Source organism: Brachionichthys hirsutus, chromosome 17, assembly GCF_040956055.1.
Source record: "Brachionichthys hirsutus isolate HB-005 chromosome 17, CSIRO-AGI_Bhir_v1, whole genome shotgun sequence".
Taxonomy (NCBI): domain Eukaryota; kingdom Metazoa; phylum Chordata; class Actinopteri; order Lophiiformes; family Brachionichthyidae; genus Brachionichthys; species Brachionichthys hirsutus.
In genome coordinates, this window is record NC_090913.1 from 5,690,677 (window position 1) to 5,713,101 (window position 22,425).

At 42.9% G+C, this 22,425-nt stretch overlaps 1 protein-coding gene across 1 annotated transcript in view; it reads left to right on the forward strand.

The window, feature by feature from the left end:
• Positions 1–6,483: 6,483 nt before the first annotated feature.
• Positions 6,484–22,425, forward strand: part of ptprdb (protein tyrosine phosphatase receptor type Db) — a 47,882-nt gene continuing 31,940 nt past the window's right edge. The window contains exons 1-4 of the mRNA XM_068750617.1: positions 6,484–6,568; positions 15,207–15,352; positions 18,407–18,548; positions 22,164–22,352. Of these exons, the coding sequence (XP_068606718.1) occupies positions 6,484–6,568; positions 15,207–15,352; positions 18,407–18,548; positions 22,164–22,352 (562 nt within the window). The remainder of the gene's footprint in view (positions 6,569–15,206; positions 15,353–18,406; positions 18,549–22,163; positions 22,353–22,425) is intronic.

Consider the following 22,425-nt stretch of genomic DNA (forward strand, 5'->3'; position numbering starts at 1 on the left):
CATTTAACCAAAGTGTTTCTCTTTCATAGCATTTCATAAAAAGAATGTTTTTATTGCTGTGGTGGCTTTGAAGATGAATATTTTACATACAAAGCATAAAATGAGCTGACGACTCGGACGACATAAAACATTGCAATGCTCACGACATATCAGTAGTGTGGCATGAAAAGGAGGGAAAAGTCCTAACAATTTGAAATGACAGTAATAGATTATAGATTATTATTATTATTGATTCATCAGAAGAAGAAAAAATGCCACCTGTCCATCACAATATATTTATGCCAAAAAGTACACCTAAAAAGGTTAGTTTTGCTGGACCGACACGCCAAAAGTGACGAATGACTTGAACAATCATCGGACCACTTCAGCTCAGGAATATGCTCACAAGTACATTCTAATGTTGATGCTTATTTACCTTTCATTGGCATGTAATCGCTGCAGGGCTCATGTTACAGCGGTGCTACGCTGCTACTTAAATGTCAAGCCAGCACACAATGGGCCACATTACTTCACCTTCTCTTTCTCCCTCTCGCCCCTTCTTTCTCCTTGCATCCTTCGGCCTCTGCCCCCTTGTCCCTCTGCTCTTGCTCATCCCTCATCTTTCTCTCACTTCCTCCCTCTGCAGTCCTGGTGCAATCTTTACGACCATCTCACTAATGCACTGCTCAATTAGCCTTCTATGAGGTTTCCACTAAAGGCTGGGTAAATGGGTAATTACATGTTGTCACCCCCCCCCCCCTGCTAATCCACTCAACTTCACTGCACTACTCTCTGCCTCCCCCATCTCTCGCCCTCTCACTCTCTCAAAACCATGGATGGCAGCCAGAGATGGTCCAATAGAGACCCAGCGTGGGCCAGTTAGTCACACATGGCTTAACCCTTCGATTGGCCACATTCAGCCCTCTGCTTAGTGCATAGTTTTCAGCCTTCACTTCAGCTCAGTTATCTGAGGCAGTTTGTCATCAGAATGGGAGAAGTGGAACCACTTACTTGCTGAATGCTGACGAAATCCTGCCTGCGAATAGGGTCAGTGAACAGGCCCAGGTGTTCAGTCGGAAAGGACAAAATGTATTTATTTATTTAATACGATCAAAATTCGGATTCAAATTATGATCGGATGAACTGTGTTCATGTACTCTACTCAGCGGTATTTCGCCCATTTTTCCCCGTTTGCGCTGCTACTTTACTTTAATATCTCCGGCAACATGTTTGTCTCAGATACTGAGCCGTCTTGTCTTTCGCTCGCTGCGGAATAAGTGTTTTTATGCACGCTGATAAGATTACCGGTATCAATCGGCATAAATCACACCTCTCGATCGGAATAAAATCTCAATCGGAATGAGCTTGGACGTGTCAGACTATTCCGAATTGGGTGTTTACATGAAGTATTTTTTTTTTTTTCAGATCTGGCTTTAAATGTAAACGCAGCCACTGTCAAGGTCATGATTCTAAACTGTTCAAACAGTGTAAATGTTCATATTTCTTGTGATGGGATCAGGCTGCTTTCATGCACGAAGCTGCAGGAGAGGACAAGGCCTCTCTTTGTGAGGACCAACTGAAATATCTTAGTGAAGTATCAAGGGAATTGAACAGAGAGAAAGTAAAGAGTAATCCCTGCAGTGAAAAGTGAAACTCAAAACGTTTGTTCTCACTGGAAATTAAAGTTGGGCTCACATTCTAAAAGGGTTCGACCTTGGTTATAGTGCAAAGAAATGTGAAAATCCCATTTTAGATACAAGGGAATGTTAACATCTCCCAAAATAGGACATCTGATTGATATTGTGGTGCATACTTTGGAGGCGGGGGGGGGGGGGGGGGCTATTGTGGGACAATGACTCACAGCCAAAGAGGAAGAAAGTTCAAAGGAGAACTCGTGTTTGTTAGCGCTTTAGAGAAAGTAAAGCATGGAGTGAGAGAAATAAGCTGTTGAGAAAAAGAAGACAAAAAGGCGAGTGAGAGAAACAGTTGGTCTGAAGGACGGGTTAAATGAAGGGAGAGGGAAGAAGGAACGATCCGAGGACATAATGTTCAGAAAACAGAATGTGTGTGAGAATGTGGTGAGTTGAGCACAGCCAGATAACCCACCGCTTCATCTCGATCAATCACATCTTTCCTTCCTCAGTTTGTCTTATTGATTTGTTGTTTCTCTCAGTGTCATGGAAGCCTGACTCAAAATGACTCCTCAGAGTTTCGGGGGCTCCATCTCAAAGTGGAAATGACGATATATGGTCATTCGTCTGGATCAGAACCTACGAACTCTGTTTCTTGTGAGGAGTTCAGAAAAGCTTGTAGCTGCCTATTTTAGATGGATTATGTCGGCTACTTTTGGGAGGAGTGTGTGCTGACTATACATCACCTGCTTATTTCACACAATCACTCACACACCAGTGGATCAGCCGAGGATAGCTGGACATGGAGGCTGCAGGCCTGGGGATTGAACCACAGACCATCTGATAAGTAGATGACCAATCCCCACACTGAGCCGCAGCCGCCCTGCTGTACAGATCCTGTGAAAGCCGGCGGGGGGGGGGGGGATAAAGCCATCGTTGATGCAGAGAACGCCGTTCATTCTCCTCAGCGATAAATCCAGGCAAAATGGGTTGCATCTGAATCTCTAGGGACGATAGTGCACGTAAACGGTCGACCTCTTCATAGCACAGATCCTGATTCACATGTGGCAAGAAAAGTGGAGGTGTCCTGGTGTATTCTTCCTGTCCCGTGCGTTTTGTCCACAATACGGTCCATACAGTGGTTTGTCTCCAATGCCAGAAGTGGGTGAGTGAAAAGAAAATCGCAGCGTCATATCAGCAGTCGCTATGGCGATGAGCTGTGCCTTTAGAGATCAATGTTTCTCTGAAAAAACATGCTGAGGGATTGCTTCTGCTTGAGTTTGTTTAGTTGTACCGTTGGGAGGAGATGACAAATCACCGGTAATCAGTAGGAACATGAGTGTGTGAGCACGTGCTCAGTTGTCATATATGCACCAAACAAACCATCCCCTCAAGCCATTTCCGGCTCATGTTTTGTTTGTTGTTTTGAGACTTATTTTACAGGATCTTATTGCAAATTGTGTTTGTGTACTGCTGGTAATCTTTCTGCAGGCGCTGCGTACTTGAAAGGTCTTCTCTGACTGACACGGTAGCTCAGTTAGTCAAAGCAAGTGTACTTGGAAAAAAAAAAAAAAGCACCTTGATTTTGACACGGGATGGGGGGGCAGGGAGGGAATTTAAGGTATAGGCTCGTCTTGTTTGTGAAACATCAGAGCCAGTGCCGGCTCCCAAAATGTTTTACAAGGAGCAGACATGACTCTCAAATGGCAAAACTGTTTCCCGCCGAGGTCATGGACAAATTTAGGTCATTACCTTCCAGGTGGCATGGTCACTCCGGTTTCCTCCCCAGCATCAAAATCGCGCATGTTAGGAACAATTGTTTAGTTTGGCCCAATGTGGCGGCACTCCTCCACTCTATCACTCTATCCCTGCAAAAGCTGCTTCTTGTTCTTTGCTGTTCTGTTTGTCAGCCCTACATTGGATCTCTCTGGAGGGGGGGGGGGTGTAATTCATCATTACACCGTGCAGCTTCACGTCAGCTAATATCTTTAACATTTCACAAAGCAAAATATAATCATACATAAATTATTCTATATTATTTATGGTCATGACCGCATCTGAACTTAGCATGTCAAAGAAAACGGGACTGAAATGAGCTGTCTGTATGCCGTCCGGTGACATTTCTGTTTGTCTGTTAGGCACGTTTTCAATATGGAACAGAGTACGTAATTGTAGTAACTTAATTAGCGTGTATAATTACATTTGGTGGCTGACATTTGGGAATATCAAATGAAATTAAGATATTCAGTAGAGGGTTTTTTTTTTTCCGCTGACGCATAATTTGCCTTAAGGCCTTCGCTTTGGGATCTGTTTTTTTTTTTTTTTGTCGTCAGTGTCTCAATGTCTCTCTTCCAGCTGTACTATGCTTTCACTTTGCAGTCTACAGTCCTCTCTCTATCATCAGCCATCCATGCTTTTCTGAGCTTTTCTTTTCTTTCCATTTTCGGGATTCATTCCCTCTTTTTAATGTTGTTTCGGTTTTACTGTTTCCCAGCCCCAATTAACAGTTCATCAAAATCCCTGTAATGTATGTACTGTTTACTTCTCACAAAATACATTTTCATTGCATTTCTTTCAATTCATGCATTCTCCTTGTTCTCCTCGTCTTCTGCCCCTTTGACAATGTATTCTTCTGTTGTGTTTTATGAAAGGAAAAAACAAACCAAACAAACGAGTCAGTCTTTGTTCTGTCAGAACTTATCCCAGAGATTAGCTTGACTGATCACTGCAGGACCGGCCAGACAGACGGCATACTGTATAATTGAGTGGGAGGGACTAATATAAGTGAATGGCTGTGAGTTGAGGCTGAGGCAGGAGCTTGGGCGCCAAGGTAGGGTCTCTGTTATGCCTCTGGCAATACAAGCAACAACAGCCGGCCAGATTAAACCGTGGCGCGTGTGTGTGTGTGTGTGTGTGTGTGTGTGTGTGTGGGGCTCAGGTTATCTCCCTTTTGTCTTCTTTCCATACTGTGTTTCATTTTATCGCTCTACTTCCCTTCACTCTGCTCATTACCTTTTCCCCATCTCTCTTTCTCTCTGTCTTATCTAAGCCCTTTAATTAATATAGCGTGCTGTGAAGCGAACTGCTAAATTATGCAAGGTTTTCCAGCGACATTGAATCAGCCAAAGTGATTAGAGGCCACACACACACCCAACAACACACACGTGCTTGGCCAAATTAGCACAAATTGATATACTGATTATAAACCATTAATATTCATAATAGGCCTAATCACATTTTACATTAGAGTTAAGTTGCAATTAGGCAAATATACACATGGTTGTTCTGTCGTGAACATGCTGTATCACCAGTTGGCATTTCAAATTGCACAAGTATTTTGTCACAGTAAAAAGTACAGTATATGATGTGGGCCTTTGTGTCAGTGTTAGTATTGTTTTGTAAAATGATAGCAAAGACGGACTCGTTGGATGTCATTCGCTCCGCTGAGGCCACAAAATGCGCGACACCTGAACGCTGCCTTTTCATGCGGTCTTGCTGAGTGTTTCTTCGTACCGTGCTGCTGAGTGCAGTTTGTGCAGGGAGAGATCTAGGTTATCCCAAAGCAATTGTTTGAGACCCAACCCAGTGGAAAATCCAGTACGGGTTTAGCGGCTTGCTGCATTGACTGCAAGGATGCTGAGAGCTCTGGGTCGCAGCATCCTCCTAACCCTCCCCCGTATTTTTTAATCAGACGGCTTGTTCAGAAGTGGAGGGGATTAAGATTGCTGCTGCCGCTGCTGATGATGAGTATGTCCTGTTTCGGAAAGTCCATAAACTCATGCGCATAGGCACGGCATAGGAAAAAGCACTGACAAAGGCGCACCCAAATACATGGACATTTTCATGCATGCCTTCCCGGATGCATCGATATGCAAGCGCTCACCCCCTCTGCATGCACGTGCAGTGCCGATCCAAACAGGTCACATTCATTCCCCTAAAAATACACTTTGTACCTGAAAATTAACGCTCTCTCCTTTGCTCACTTTAAGTGTCTCTCACTGAACAATGTCAGTTTCTGTAGCTGAAGATGGTGGACAGACAGAGGAACGGAGAGAGTCTGAATGAAGGAAAGGAGGGGAAAAGGATACCGAAGAACGATTTATAGGCATGATGGGGCGAAAAAAGGGAGGGAAGGGGACTTCAAAGGCCAGACATTTTTAGCATCCTAAAAATGTCTGTTATCTACCGAAGTAAAAGAGGACAGGACTAGTAGAAGAGCCCAAGGAATTAAGTTATCTAAGGATGAAAGGACGGAGATATGGAGCTGATATGAAAAGATAACACGAGTCACTATCCTCCCATTTTGATCTCCCCATCATCTCAAAAGTATTAATTCCTTTACATCAATTTCAAATGACACTGTTTTTTTTTGTGTTTTTTTTAGAACACATTCTGTCACTGAAGTGAGGCATGCTTTGTAGGTCGTATAACAGGCTGAAGAAAAAGGTTTACTTGCATGGGAGATGGCAGAAAAAGAAAAAGAACTAACTTCACAATTCATCTGATCTTTTAATCCTATATGATTGCTATAAAATTAGCTAGAAACTCTTTGAGTTCTTTCTCACGCATGCACCAAAGCATATCTCCGGGCAACGACTGGATGGTCCTAATGAAGCGAGAAGAGGAAAGGCAGCTGTGTAACCGGAGTGTATGGCCCAAAGGGAGCTCACACACTTCAAGCTTGATTGTTGGTGTGGGGTTTTGTGTGTGCGCGTGTGTGTGTGTGTTTTACCGCCATTTTTGATAGGAATCTTTACGTTTTCACATTGAAACAAAGCACTGACTGCATTTTCTGTCTCTCTCACCAGGTTGTAAGGGCTCGTTTCTATCGTCCTGTTGCGCAGTGAGGCAGTGAGCTCACTTTGGATATAGCATGCATGTGTTCACAAATCCCATGATGCATTCTGCCAATCCGGGCCTACTACTCCTCAGCTTCCTGCTCCTCGCTGATGCCGACTGTAAGTAACTCTGACGCTCAGGTCATATTAATACAGCATATCCTCACATTCCGAAACAGAGACATATTAAGAGAAACTGTTTTATAATGAATCAGGCACATATCCTTTGAATGCATTTTGTTTCTGCATGCATAAACAAATTCACAAAACACTAGAACGACCTGATTTTTCTCTTACGATCTGATAGCACATCCCTCGTGTGTCGGTGTGTGTGTGTGTGTGTGTGTTGTGTAGCAGGTTTGATATCAGGCCAGCTGTTTTTGTCCATTGCTGTATTACTTGGCATGGACAGAGAGAGACCACATATGGCAAATCAGATAATATTCATACTGCTTGTATGATTGTGTCCATTCCATGTGGGCGCGCGTGTGTGTGTGTGTGTGTGTGTGTGTGTGTGTGTGTGTGTGTGAGATCCCTGATCATAGCTGGTGTGATTTTTTTACAGCGTGTACCCTTTTGTGTACATTCGCATTCTTACATCTGTAATGTAATTTATTTAATTTATCAACACAGAAATGTATCACTTTGAAAAATATCACTTTTACTTTGTAGTATGGCTACTTCACATGTTTATATTAATTGCACTAGTGCTTCAAGACTAGATTGAACAGAAAGAAGTGATTGAATAAAATATAAAAACTCAAATGTTAGTTTTTCTGTAATGACTGAATTTGTTATCTTATCGTTCATCTTAATGAAATGCAACAGCAACAATTAACAATCAGTTGGTAGATGCAATAAACATTTTAACATTTGTACATCACAACTTTTGTAATCATTTTCCTGGTTAATTCGCTGGCAGATTAATTCAAAGACTCGCATACACAGGCTGATGGGGGGGGATGGGAGGAAGAGCTGTTCTTTCCTTTTGATCGTTCATCGTGTATGACATACAGTGCCTGTTTTAATATCAGCGGTGGATGCTAAGAGATTTCAGTGTTGAGAATTCAAAAAAACGGCTGCTGGGACACTGCGTCTTCGGTGCTCTTGCGTCTTGTTTTCCAATGTGAGACGCACCGAAATATTTCCTTCAGTGGAACCTGTCTTCACCGACGGATGGACTAGACAGGGCTCATGAAATGGAGGACATGTCTTGAGAGGGACATTGTTATTTGGCAAACTTGTGAAAGACTAAGAACACACACATGCTTGCAACTCAAGCTGCAGCTAGACACACACACACTAGTGGACTGAGGGTATTAAGATGCGATCAGATGGAACAGCAGCTCATTTTCATTGCTGGAAACCTTACATGACACTGCAGCATATGTGCAAACATTGTGCTGAGCTCTCCACGTGTGAGCCCCCCCCCCCCCCCAAAAAATATATTTTCTCCACCATCAATTTTTTTACCGAATGTATTTGTGTGTGCAAGCGTGCATATGACATCTATCTGGTGGATTAAGAGTAATTCCCTGATCCTGTCGCAAACTAGGCCACGGCTTCATGTACACAGCGAGATTGAGAAACTGCATCCCCTCCTCTTTATGCAGAGTGACAGGAAGCAGTGCAGCATCGGGGTTGTTTTTTTTTTGTTGTTTTCTTCGCTGACCCACGCTTGTCCCAAAAACCAACAGGCTGTCATTACCTCTCCTTTGTGGCTTGGAATATAATGCTAGAAATACCCATTGAAATAAAATATAGAATGCGGCTAAACTGCTTCCTTTACAGTTGCAATCCAAGCTACGGCTTGAAATTGTTTCACTTCAGTTTTCATCACATCTAATGTTGTAACCCCCCCCCCCCCCCCCCCCCCACACACACACACACACACACACACACACACAAGACTAAATATATAAAAAGACAGGGCCATCAATATAAATTTAAACAGTTTTCTCAGATACTGAAAATGTAACATTTTTTCACATGACATAGGAGGCCCTGGCTCAACACTGGAAAGGCGGGACATACGGTGACTGATTGATCTGTCAACATTTGACCGTGTGGCCATCACTCTCATGGCCTTGAGGTTGCATGGAATCTGAAAGTGCTGTCGGCTCAGTCTACCACAATGCACCACTACTTTTGCTTACTTTGGGAGTGCTTAAGCGAGGCACAGGACACCAAGTGTTTAGAGAGGAGCCGCCGTCTTTGGTTACCTGCAAGTATTTCAATCAGCTTTCCCCTCCGGTTAAAAGTTCAGCAGACTAAGTCACTGCAAAGAGCAATGTGTTCTTTCAAAGCACACGGCAAGCTCGATTTTCTTGTCAAATCAATGGTCTGATAGCTTTTAATTAGGTTTTAACTCGAAGTATATGTGAGTAGTAGCTGAATATTTATAGGCAGTTTAAATGTGCAGCATTGATTGCTACACAAATGGAAAGGGCGTCGTCTTCGGATTTCAGGTTTTGACTTCAGGCAGATTAGGTTTGCTGCTAAAGGTTTCCACTGTGTGTGTGTAAATATAGGTAGACGGTTTAATTTGGAGACTAGAGCCCAATGGCTCCTTGCTGCCGATGGACAATGTTTCGCCGGGATTCACTGGTATGAGATGAAGAGGCAGGGTCACAAAGGTTAAAGGTTTCTGCCCTGGGATTGGTTAATGGTGTGAAATAGAATCAAGCAGTCATTTCCTTAGACACACGGTTCCTTTGTAGTGATTGATTGGTATTGCCTGACTCACAGATGTCCCACAGAAAGGGCAAGATCTGAGGTGACATTACTCCCCATAACCAGAGTGCAGAATGTCAACACCTGCTCTTGGCAGTTTAGACTGTGATGGAGGCATTTGGCGATCAATCCTGACGACTTTGAGACTGGTGATCAAATTACAAGAAGAGATCCAGTGAGCGTTTTGTACTTGTCAGCATATAAAACTATTTTAGATATCTTTTCGGGAATATTACGTCATTCTTATTTAATCACAATGCAGAGATGTCATTTAGATGTGCAAATTGATGCCATTCTCATCTCTCTGTACATCTAGCTTGTACTTTACATACAAAGATGCAGTCACCAGCTGCTTAGCTTACTTTAGCATTAAGAAAGAAAATGGGGAAAGCGGGTGACCTGTCAACAAATGTTAGCTGGATTAATTATAATCAGAAATTGAGCAAAGATTTACAACAGTTTGTATACTTATTGTCTAATGTGTAAAAACAATTTTTTTATGTAATTTCTACTAGTATTTTTTGCTAAGATTAAATGAATCAATATATAATATTATTACCTTGAATATATAAAGATTTTGTTTTTGTTTCGTGTGCACAGCTTTACTGTAGATTCCACCTAAGGAATTGGGAATATTCACTTTGAATAAATAATTAATTTAGGTGGTTATTTCTGCTGTTAAACTATTAAACAGTTTCTTCTTTACCCTTAAGACATTGGGACAGGGTAGAGCAGTGTGTTTATTAAAAATGAGAGAAAAGAAATCCTCTGTGTCACTGCAGAAATGTCTGCAGTGATATTGAGAGAGAAAAATAAGAAATGAGAAAATGTTCTGGAGTTCAAAAATGCTTATCAATGTTACCTGTTATCAAATTAATTCATGGTCTATTTCCTGAAATAACATTTTGTGTTGTATTAACGATGTGGTGTCAGCTCAAGTTTATCCAGAATATGGAACTTAACCTTGAGAATAAAATACCTAATGTAAATTTTTGACAACCTCTTTCCATGAACTCCAGTCTCAATTATCTTAAAAAAAAAAGTGATCGAAGTGGGTTGCATCACATTTTCATCGTAGTTTTGTTGTACTGTTAATAATCTTATTAAATCCACAGGATCTACTCACCTCAGTAAAAAAAAAATTTCTTTCTTTCATAGCATATTTGCTTTGTTGGTGAATTTTTTAATTTAAATCACATTTTTAGTTTTATTGTTATTGCACAACACAGTAAAACGGGAAGCATTGGACTCAGAGTGCAAATAAACACTAAAGTAACAGTACATGATATTCCATGCTATGACATTAAACTATTTTGGTCTAACATTAACCATGATAAATGCTCTGCTTTATATGATGAATTGAAAAGGAGTAAAGTCTAGAAATACAAATGTTTTTCTTTTCTTTTCTTTTCTTTTCTTTTTTCTTTTTTATACTTATCCAGCCCTGGAAATTACTAGAATCAAAGTACTTATTTTTCCATACATTGAAAGTCAATCTAATTTACTGAAAGGAAGCCCATGATAAGGCAAAGGCTGAAGCATTGAGCTTCCCTTTGTGCTGCGTTTTGCTGGTCCACAGCTATTAGCAGCAACCAGTGCTGTGCACCCATCAGTGAGTAACTGAATCTGCATTAGCTTAGCAGGTGCGGGAATAATCAAAGACACTCTTTGATTATTCGTCCCTTGTATTTCTAACATTGGACATGCATTGATGAAAGCAGTAGAGAGATGCATAGAATGATACGACTTTCCAAATCATCACAGGGGAAACTGACTTGTTACTGCGGCCCAAAAAAGAGAGACAAATTGTAACATGAGTAAGAAAAAAAAAGACATATAAAAGAACAACAACAAATACAAGTAAACACACACACATGACCTGCAGATTGCAGAAGGAAAAATACAATCCACAGATTACATCTGTTATTTATCCTTTCATCCATCGTGATATTGTCAAAGTAATGCTTGATGATTTCAGATAGACGTCATGCAATAAACGGCAGAGAGATAAACAGTCGAATACTTTGGGAGAGACACTGCTCAGATAGATGGACGCTTGAACGGCATGATTTGTAATGTGAAGTTTTACCAAAGGCTAAGGCGCTTAATTGTCTGTAATTACATTTTCTTTGCTGAAATGGCCCATTTACTAAATGCCTGCCAATTAGCGCTTATGCGTGTTGCAGAATTGATAGCTGTCTCTCTGTGTTCATTGGCCCCAGCAATCTAATTTCATTTCCAGGATGAAAGCGAGCAGCTGATAATTTGCTCTTAATGTGTCAATTTGATGTGAATTGGTTTTAAGTTATGGTTCTGGCCGGCTTCCCGCCCACTCTCCAGGCGGACTATCATGACCCTTGGCCCAGGCCCTCATATTATTGGACTCATTTCTCAACAAGCCTGCCGTTCTCATTTGGGGAGTCGTCATCTTACTGCTCACTAGCATACAGAACAACACGCAGCTGGAGCTTTCTTTCCCTGGCAGAGATTGGGAATTACTCATTACATGCTTAAGTATATCATCATGAGCTTACACACACACACACACACACACACACACACACACACAGGAAAATATGAAATACAGGCCAAGACATTTGGCAACTTATGCATTCATATAATAATATAATGATCAAATGTCATGCACAATTCCACATGTGCAGGCGACGAGGAACATTTAAGGTTTCTTGAGCTCGTCTTTTCCACTTTATAACTTTCATACCTGTGGCATCATGCAGACTCAGTTCACTTTATGCCCTGACGCCGTTGTTTATTGATGATTTTTTTTGTGATCGAGGGCACCGAAGATGAGGGTGGAGCATAACGCAGCTATGGTGCATTAATTTGCATCGTAAAATAAGCTTTTGTATTTCCTTTACTTTATAAGGATTCCTAGAATAAAAACCCATTTACATTTGTGTGTGTTTTAAGCATGGGAATTTTAACATAATTGTTTTTGGAAATGATTTTACGAGCTTGAAATTCGTTTATCCTCCCAATATAAAGGGTCATAAATATAATGTATTCAACTGTTCCCCAATAATAGGCTGCGGTTAACAGCCAATCATCACAGTACATACCTTACCCTGTAAGTATATACATGTGCAGTACAACATTATATGCGTGTGGGAGATGTATGGAGAGAAAGAGATACTTTTTTGCTTCTGCTTTTTGTTTAAAACCTAGTGATGTGATAAAAAAAAAATTAAACACAGATAAAAATTCCCTGATTAATCTGCTTCTAGAATCTGTTACTGCCCTCTTCATCAGCCCCATTTCCTATCTCTCTGCTGCCATCAGCCTTTCACGGTGGCCTGTTAGCACATCAATCAAAGAACGCTGCATCACTTTTTCTTACAAATGTCTTTGTTCTGTTAGTTTTAATCTCACCCTTCTTTCACCCTAAAATCAAAGTTTATCACAGCCTCCATCAATGACTTGAAATTGGTCCGGAGAAGGAAGCTGACATTATAATCCCCGCCCTCTGCTGCGTGGCTCAGATCCCACTGTATTGCGACCTTCATGTAGGCCACCGTGCAAGTCCCCCCCCCCGCTCCATCCACAGACACATCCTCCACCAATTCAGACTCAGACGAAGAAGGGACAAATTGCCGTGCTCTAATTCCAATTAAATCTCTCTCCTTCACCGACCAGCTCAGTGGTTTCTCCTCACTTCCATCTTGGGTCATTCTGAGGGAATCGAGCAAGGCAGTAACAGAATGCCCGGTGACAGGCACGAACATCAGGCCGAGTACCTCCACTGAACCATGTCTGCCTTACAAAGGCAAAGTGCAGGACCTGCCATTTTTGCAAAACTCTGTAGGTCCTCCTGAAACTGTTGGGAGGTTTGTTGCTGTACTTCCACATTCCGAGTGTCATGATATTTGGAACTACAAGAAGGTGTTTTTTCTCAGTCTGGCAGATCCCGATGTCAGATCCTGCATTTTGACTCAGGATGGCAGAAGTTAAAATGTATTGCAATCCATTGAAATTATAAACCTTCCCTCCCCGAAACTATTCAAGTGCCTCTTGAGCCTGAAAGAACAGTTGGGACACTGATAGAGAGCAAAGGATTGAGGACTAATCAAGGAGGTGGAGAAGGAAGAGACGAGAGAAAGAAGAGGGTGAAGAGAATTAGGACGAGAGCTGACAGATAAAGGAAAGAAAGAAGAGTGAGTTGGGAGAAGTGTAGCGCACCCCCCTTCCCCCCCCCCTCATCATTAAGTCAGTTGATGTGACAGCAAAACTTACGTAACACCCCCGAGATGGAGGGAGGAGATAGAGAGAAAGTAACAGGGAATAGAACGACTGCGGAAGCAAGGAGAACAGATGTGAAGTAAAGGCGCAAAATATGAGAAAGAGACCAATATAAGACAATTAAACAGGCGATGAAGACGGGGGGGCAACGCTGAAAAAAAACACAAACGGTTGGAGGGTCTTCCATGCCTTTAGTCCGGCTCTGCTGGCTTTACACTTTTCATTTGTTTTGCAAGGGACAGATTAGCAAGAGGATTAAAGGAGCGATTTTCCCTCTCCTCGTTCTTTGTCTCCAGGTCTTTTTCCACTCGCTCTTTCCCTCTCTCTGACGGGCGCATCTGCTCGCGCTCTCATCACACACACACACGCGTGTACAGTGGAGTGGCTTACATGCAGAACGCGTGTGCAGCGAACTGTCTTGGATGACGCAAGCAATATTTTACATTTCACAATGCGGCAAAGATTCTAGTCCAAACATTTCACACAACTCGATCTTCTGTTAAATCCATAGTGCCCCCCCCCCCCCCCCCCGCCACCCAAAAAAGGTTTCTGGTAATATAAAAATTAGATTTATAATTTATTCAATGAGTCACCCATTACAGTAATTTAATCACACACACACACACACACACACTGCGTTCTACCCAGTCCTTTAGGCCCATTTGGCCATGAGCCTGTGAGGTATAGAGGTGACTGGGCAGCTTGGGGCCCGTTTGCCAGTGCATCTGGCTTGTTCGCTCCTTCTCTCACTCCCGCTATCTGCTCCCCTCTGTCTCTCTCTCGCTCTCCTTTCCTCTCCCTCCCGTGCTCATCTTCTTCTCGCCCTTCACTCCCGTTGTTCATGCCTCCTCTTCCTCGCCCGTTCTGCTCTCCATCTGTCTCTCTCTTGCTGTTCCCTTCATCTCACCCGCACTTGTGCTCACCATTCTCCACTCTTTGAACTCTCTCTCTCTTCTGAAAAGCTTTTCTTTTCTCCCTCTCTCCTTTTAAACAGCAAAATGCAATTTCTCTTCCTTTGTCAGGGCGGCGGGCGGTAAGCCCTTAAGTAGGGATTTTCTGGTTTTGCTGGAATGCCATTAGACGAGCTGACGGTGACATGCCGTGACTGACGTGCCGAATCTTTTTGATGTTGTGATGTCACAATCCAGCAGAGGCTGTGGTTCTGATATTGTTGCTGTCCTCAGAATGAGGAGCTTTAGTGGTCATGTCAGGAGTAAGTCTTCATAAATCCTTTATGGCACAAAAATGTTAAGCTTCTCTGGTGGTACGGGGGGGGTGGGGACGGAGGGGAAAACATGGTGGAGCATTAGCACTCGCACGAAAAAGACGCAGCACACACAAACGCAAAGCTGCCCCCCCATGTAAAGATACATGCTGAAAGATACATACAAGTGCATGTGAGCTCCAAGAATTGAATCGCGCTCTCTCTCTCTCTCTCGCACATGCACGCACACACACACACACGTGGGATGTCCCAACAGCAGAGGTGACACTAGAGGTGTTTGAGAGACAGATTACAGGATATAAAGGGGAATTTGGTGATCAGGTGACTGAGATTAAAAGCACTAATAGTGTAGAGAATATGTCCGTGAATGTGTTCATGCTCCTGGTTTAGTCGTAACGGTGCTGCGCGAGGTTCCCATTAATTATTGAAAGGATTACATAACTATTCATCTTGTATTTTTTTCAGTTCCTGTACTCGTTGACGTGCACAATTGTGCATACAAACCTTTTAACTTCTTGCCTTTATGTAACTCTTCCCTGACAGCACCCCCTAGATTTACACGAACCCCAGAAGACCAAACAGGGGTCCAGGGGGGAGTGGCCTCCTTTGTGTGCCAGGCCACGGGGGATCCACAGCCCAAGATTGTCTGGAACAAGAAAGGCAAAAAAGTCAGCAACCAGAGGTTTGAGGTACGGCGATGAGATGCTAAATGTAACCTCATGTATTCTTTTATGCTACTTCTGATGCTGTAACCTCAAATAGCGATGGGTTAGCATCCCACACCAAAGCCACAGCAGCGCTTCACGGACCCGGTTTGTGTTTCTGCAAAATCAGGATGAATGTTGCGTCTGTTTTTGTTCATGTTTTCATTATTTGCTTTCAATCAGAGATGTAACATATTGCCATTAATACTTGGAATTGCATCAAGGGTTTACAATCCTGCCCGTATCTTTACCTTGTGTGACAACCGTTTCACCCCTCCACAAATGTTTGAGAAAATTGGTTCTGTTTTTTATTTTATTTTTTGCATAATTTAGAATCATCCAAAAAGAAGGGGAAAAAAAGTCACATTTAGCTGTATTTAAAAGCACAAAAACAAAAAAAGAATGGGTTCTTTATCGGAGTTTGGCAGAAATCCAATCAGCAAGCTATTAAACCAAGGTTCCACGAGAGGAAGCATAACCTGATTGTTGCTGATGACTCACTCCTGGATTCAACAGAGCCATCAGTGTTATTACTTACACCTGTGCTTTTCCCTTAATGAGTGCCAGCTGTGAAGAAGCTGTATCGCAGGTTCTCTATTTATTGCAATGAAAGTTGACATTTAAATATATAATTACTATGATTTATTTTAATTAGAAGTAATGTCTCTATTCATATAATGTATATACAGTTTACACGAGGGTTGGGCAGTAAAATAGACAAAAAAAAACTAAACTAATGTCTTTGCGCTATGTTCCACAGTGCATATACTCATGATCTGTCCTTTAAGAAATATTACAGCATGTTCAGATTCTTTCGCTCCAATGAATTCCTCAAAATGAAGGCGCATTGCAATGCGACATGGCTGGCTTGGGCATTAACAAGGAATCGACAGTGTGTTTATCTGCACAGTCCCTCTTCTTCTGACGCTTCACATTTAGCCTGGTTATGTTACATAAGATAGCACCTCCAACATTCTGGGCTGATGCACGGGCCACGCATCTGCAGTTCGCTATAGGATGAACGCTTGTGAAGCTTCAGCACCGCTACAAAGCTGCGGATTTCACTGCTGACATGGACTCAACTGAGACGCGGGAGGTTTTCTGTGATATTCCTCCGGTGCTTTTGGGAGTCTGTGTGTAACTAAGATGTGTGTTAACCCGATGTGACAGTTTACAGATTACTTATTGGTGCGATCTCCATGCACATGATCACACATACCTTGCTGTGCAATCACTTTCCAATGGTGAATGGTGTAAAAAAAAAAAATAGAGCTGTTCATCTTGTCTCGTCCCCGCCCTGTCCCGTCGTGAACAATTAACAGGTGCCAAGATAACATGCATAGGCATTTGATGTGGTCGCGAACTCTGACTGTGTGTAAAATAAAATGCAGCCTTACAATGAGACATTCATTTAGTTGTAATCTGAAATTGGAGGTTTGGGTCTTGGTGGTGGGACGGACCATGGAGGAAAAAGGAGTATATGAGTTTTACCCGTCATTAGGGTGGACATTGTAGAGAAAGCATAAAATAAAAAAATTAATTCATTAATAATTAAGGCATATTAATGATATTGATTTGATGTCATTTCACCCGGGTCTAAAAATGCAATTTACCACTAGCAAAGCCATTTTGTCAACTAATAATCCAGTTTACCTTCTTCTTCAAAGGTTATACATCTGTGTAAAAGAATACCCCGTCCAACTCATATGTCAGACCCAACCCATGTCAGACGCTGCCGGGGGCCTCAGTGTTTGGAATTCTTATATGATTCTCCTTATTAGTTTCCTGAAGGCTGCAACCTTTGATTTATTTCTGTCACTCTTAGACTGAGATGTTGAGCCAGGCTCACCTGGAGCTGAGAGTGCATTTAAACTTTAATAAGATCCAGGATTACGTTCAATTTTGCTGTCCTCCTGTTTGCGGTTAAATTAAAATATTTTAATACACATATATTTCTCTTTTTTCAGGAGTAGCTGTGGGACTTCTTTGAGTTTGATTTTCTTTTACAGAATTCAAAAATCAAGATATATTGGAAGAGTTTATTAAACGTATGCGAGAGCATTTCAAATGTGCAATCTTCTATCCATTTAATTTCAGTCCATTGTTAGAGTGAACTGCATGTCTGGTGCAATCTGCAATTGATTGTAATATGTGCATTGAATATTCCTAGACTTTGGATCCAGTTATGCCTTGTGGCTGAGGATTAAACCTCGCTATACTCCCGTGGTCCCGAGGCGCTCGCCTTCTGCTTTTCCTCAGTAAATTAAAACCTAGAAAAAGGCACTCAAAAACGTTATTTTTTTCTCCTCTGAAAAACATTAGGGCGCAATCAGTGTTGATGAAAACAACAACAGCTGTCTGTGCACTGCGAGGATTTAAAAATAACACATGCACCCCCCCCCCCAAAAAAAGGGAAATCAGTGCAGTTGCACGACAGTGAGCATAACATTATGCAGAAAATGGTCTTGGAATTTGCATCCCTTCAATTTTGGTTTACAATCCAATCGCCACAGCTGTGTAGCAATATATGTTAATGTGTTGTGTTTATTATCTAAAAATATACTCCAAAATCGCAGCTTTTTTCTTTTCAGGAAACTCTCACCAGCCACTAAAAAGCCGTTTGAGACTCACCCTCTCGCAGCCTCTCGCTCAGTCTCTGTCTTCTTCCCTCATTAGCTGACATGGTCAATGTCTCCTGACGTCCTAGAATAGAAGCTGCTGAGCCTTGAGTCCATTACCCACCAGCCCACCGTTGATCCACACCAGCACTTCTTCCTCCAGGCCTAAAACACTCCAATACCCACAAAGCTCTTGTGCACACTGGTGTAATCGTACCCAGCATTTCTGTGCTCCCAGGCTGGTCCAAACAACCGTTGCTTTAGAGACGCAGTAAAGATTTCTGTCCACCAGCAAAATCCATAAATCACAGAGTTTGGCCAGAGTGGCTGGAGGACAACCTGTTAGAAATGACCACATCATCAAAAAATAATAGTGTTTATTTAACAGTTGCACGATTTTAACATCTTTTCTTTCCGGTAGGTGATTGAGTTTGACGACGGGTCCGGCTCGGTCCTGAGGATCCAGCCACTGAGGACCCCCAGAGATGAGGCCCTTTACGAATGTTACGCCTCCAACGCTGCAGGAGAGCTCACCGCCACCACCAGACTAAGTGTGCTACGAGGTCAGTATGAAGACGCACAAACTCGTTTTCCATCCAGCTGTCCGGAAAAGAGCGTTACAGATCAGGATATCCAGAATTAAACACGGTAAAATCCCATTTAAAATACACTTTCGCACATCATAGAAAGCATTTTTTTTTTCTTTTTTCTTTTTTTTTTATCTTAGAAACAATTTATGACGTATGATCTGAGGAATTAGTCCTCAGGTGTAGATCCAGCACATCTGCCGGCGTAAACCCGGCTTCCCTGATGGTCTTTCTTGGCGTCAGCACGAGTCCATTAATGCAGACGGAAAAGTCAGTGATACTGGAGTCCATCAGGAGAACATTATGTACCGCTGGTCGGAAGCTCAAGAGTGAAGCTGCTCAAGTGTGGATAATCACATTTGCACTATCAGCTCATGGTGAAAGGATGTGTAGCGCATTGTTCTATCTTTGCTCGCTCGCTCGCTCTGAGTTAATACAGTCTAGTGATCTCCATCTCTATTCTCTTCTCTTTCCATCGTCTCTGGCTGCTTCTGGCCCCTTCAACTTAATATCTTCACTCTTCCTCTTTTGCTCTTGCCCCTTTCTGCCTGCCTCCGTCTATATTCTTTTCTCCGTTTTCTATCTCTCTCTCTTTCTATCTGTCTGTCTTTCCTTCTCTGTCTCTCCATAAGCTCTTAGGCCCGCTCCACAGCAACCTCTAAATTATTCACCGCTCATTGCAGCTCCTTCGCTGGTCCTGCGCCATCCAGAATGTTTCCGGTCTCACGTGTGTTCTTTCTGTGGAATGCTCAGCTGCACATGTGAACGTGCTTTTTGTTATGCCATTTTGGATTTTGCCGTGACCACGATTTTACCATCTGCTTGTATCTAATCTTTCGCTTTACAGACAACATAGCCAAAACGCAAATTCACATACACCTCCAGGTAGGCCCAATCTAAGGCGCTCACTCAGCAGTGATGTAACGATTACCTCTCTCTACTCCTCTGAGGAGTTTTAGACAAATGGCAGGTCACCCGGGACCGGCTAATAGCCCCTCACAGACTTCCACACATGCACACCGCACACCCACACACAGTCATGCCACTCATGTCTCCTGTGGCTCTGTAAAGACACAGCTTCATTGACTGACTGATTGACAGACAGACTGAATGACAGGAGGGATTCTGTGTTAAGGTCAGTCATCTTAATAATTACTGAGGATTAAAACCAGGCTAATGGAAATCTCGGATTCTAGTAAAAGACTGTGATTGGCAATAGCTGAAATAATAATGAACTTGAGAGCAATTACATGCTTGTGGATTCGGGCTTGCAGTCAGATACTGTATCATTCATGGTTTGGTAAAAGTTGTGTGCTTGTCCGTTCTTTTAACCGAGTGGAGAAAATAAAAGCGCTGGATTCAGCCCATTTGAATGCATCTGTTGATAGTTCACTTCCTCTGAGTCAGTCATGAATGACAGAAGCAAGCTGCAGATGCTACGCTTGGGCTCCTGATGCAGCAGCCGGCTCATGCTGCAGTTCCCATGATTGCAAGGCCAGACTTGGGTTGCAGTCATCCAGACTTGCAGATGACAAACCCAGCCAGCGATCCGTGTGGATTTCTTTTTGGGCCTTACATAAAGAGGACAGCTTTCACATAGCAGTTCCCATGATTGTGAGACCGGGGGCTCATTCTACGAGCTGTTAAATCATCTGGATGTCTCGGTGGAAATGCTGAAGTGGGAGCATTCAAATGGAACAGTGGGATGTGTGGAAGGCCCCGTCAGCAGAGGCGTGTAGGGTTACGCATCTGCTATGACCTCAGGGGCCTTTAAACCGTTCAGCAGGGTTTGTCCCAAATACACTTTGCTGTTCCTTACACCTGTCCCCATGATGGATGGTGGTGATCTGGTTTATGTGAATGTGTTAACACGTGTGTGTGTGTGTGTGTGTGTGCGTGTATGTGTGTGGCAGCGCATTCAATCGCACCTCAAACACATTCACTTTTACCACTTCCCACTTTTTCAGCTTCGATTGAACGACGCTCGAGTTTTTTTTCCGTCAGCACAAGAAGGCGTCCGCGCGTGCAGCTTCGTCTGGTTTGGTCTTACCTGCTTGTTTGCCCACGTTTTGTGTGTTCTCGCAGCCCCGCTTCGGTGTGTCCTCGATGTTCGGCGATGTAGTGTCCCATCTGAAGTAGATGAAATAGAATGCATTATTCCTGCCTACAAGGGGCTGGCTTTGAAGTTAGCACTTGCATAATGAAAGCGGAGAGAATCGTGGTTATTATGCTGCATGGATCCCTTGTGCGCCCTCTCGTTCTCTTTCTGTCTGTTTTTCTCTTGCTCCCTCCACACCTTTCCCTCTGCTTCCTTACTGTCACTCTTTCTTTGTCTATCTCTATTTTGATTTTAGTGTATTCTACCCTTCTACCCCTTTTTTTTTGCCCTCTTTCACCGCCCAGGCACACGGAAGAGAAGTCTGCACACACAAACACCGTCTCATCTTGTTCCGTTGGTTTAGTATGTCCATGTTTCCATTTATCGGAGGGGGGGGGGGGGTTGTGATTGATTGAAACAGGAGCTGTTAAAAGGCCACACGCGCCCTCTCAAGCTAGTGTCTCACGGCCCATCGGTTACGCTTCACCATGTCAGGGCCGGATTTAGCATCTCCTGAGGTGAGGTCCAGGACTAGGATTTCCCATTAATGAGGCTCTGTGGTTAAGAAGGATAAATCATACGGATTCTCTGTAGTAGAAATTAGCCAGAACAGATGTCTTCTCGATAGAACACACCCCAAACCCATGCAGGAGCGGACACCTTGCTCATCTGTCATTTTCCACGGTGTCTATCTTTATCCACTTTATCAAGGATGACTCATGAGTCTGACGTTTCACCTCACGGTTTCAAAATGCAAGCCTTGAAGTTGGGAAGAAATGTTTTAAAAACTGATTTGCTCAGAGCACGTTTGATTCCTTGGGTGAATACTGGATATCTCATTACTTTGATTCTCCACATCCTCAAAGTATTGTCCCCACGTTTCTCTGAAATGTCCCACTTCAGGTCAGTCGAAGGTAGGCCCCACTGCCTTTGAATTCCTGCGCTGTATAGCCCAGCAGCTCTCGGCATGTGATTTCATTGCCTCAGATGCCCATGAAATCGCATTTTATTTGCCATCTTAAAAGGTTGCAAGTCGCAGTGAATGAGGCTTTATGTGCTCGCCCTTCTGACAGGCAGAGTGGGGCCGTGTGTGTGTGTCAGATAGCAGGTCTGGGCTCCGCTGCCACAGATCCACAGAACCGCACAGTCTATTTCATCTTCAGCTAATTCTAGCACATTCACTTTTTATGAATTTGATTGTATTGAAAGTGGCATACTAGCGCTGCAAAGACATCTACGTTACTACAAATGAATGGATAAACAGTACTTGCAGGTTGTGCGTGTTATTGATAAAGAAAGGAAATCCTTTTAGGTTTTTTTTATTTATTTTTTTGCTGATAAAAAATGATTTATTTTAATATTAATACTTTGTAAGTATTTTATCTGTTTCTCCATCAATATATCTATATCAGGTGTGAGTAGAGGGCAGCTGTGGGTGATCAGCGATATCGATGAACTGTGCGCTGTTTCATTTGTGTTTTTGAACTTTCTAGAGGACCAGCTCCCCCCGGGGTTCCCCACCATAGACATGGGTCCCCAGCTGAAAGTGGTGGAGCGCTCTCGGACCGCTACCATGCTCTGTGCTGCCAGTGGCAACCCCGACCCAGAAATCACCTGGTTCAAGGATTTCCTGCCAGTCAACACGTCCAATAACAATGGCCGAATCAAGCAACTCCGCTCAGGTAGCCACTGCTTCCGTCCCTCCACTCAATCCCAGCTTTTATCCCACTCAAATGTTTCTCTCCCGCCCAGTTT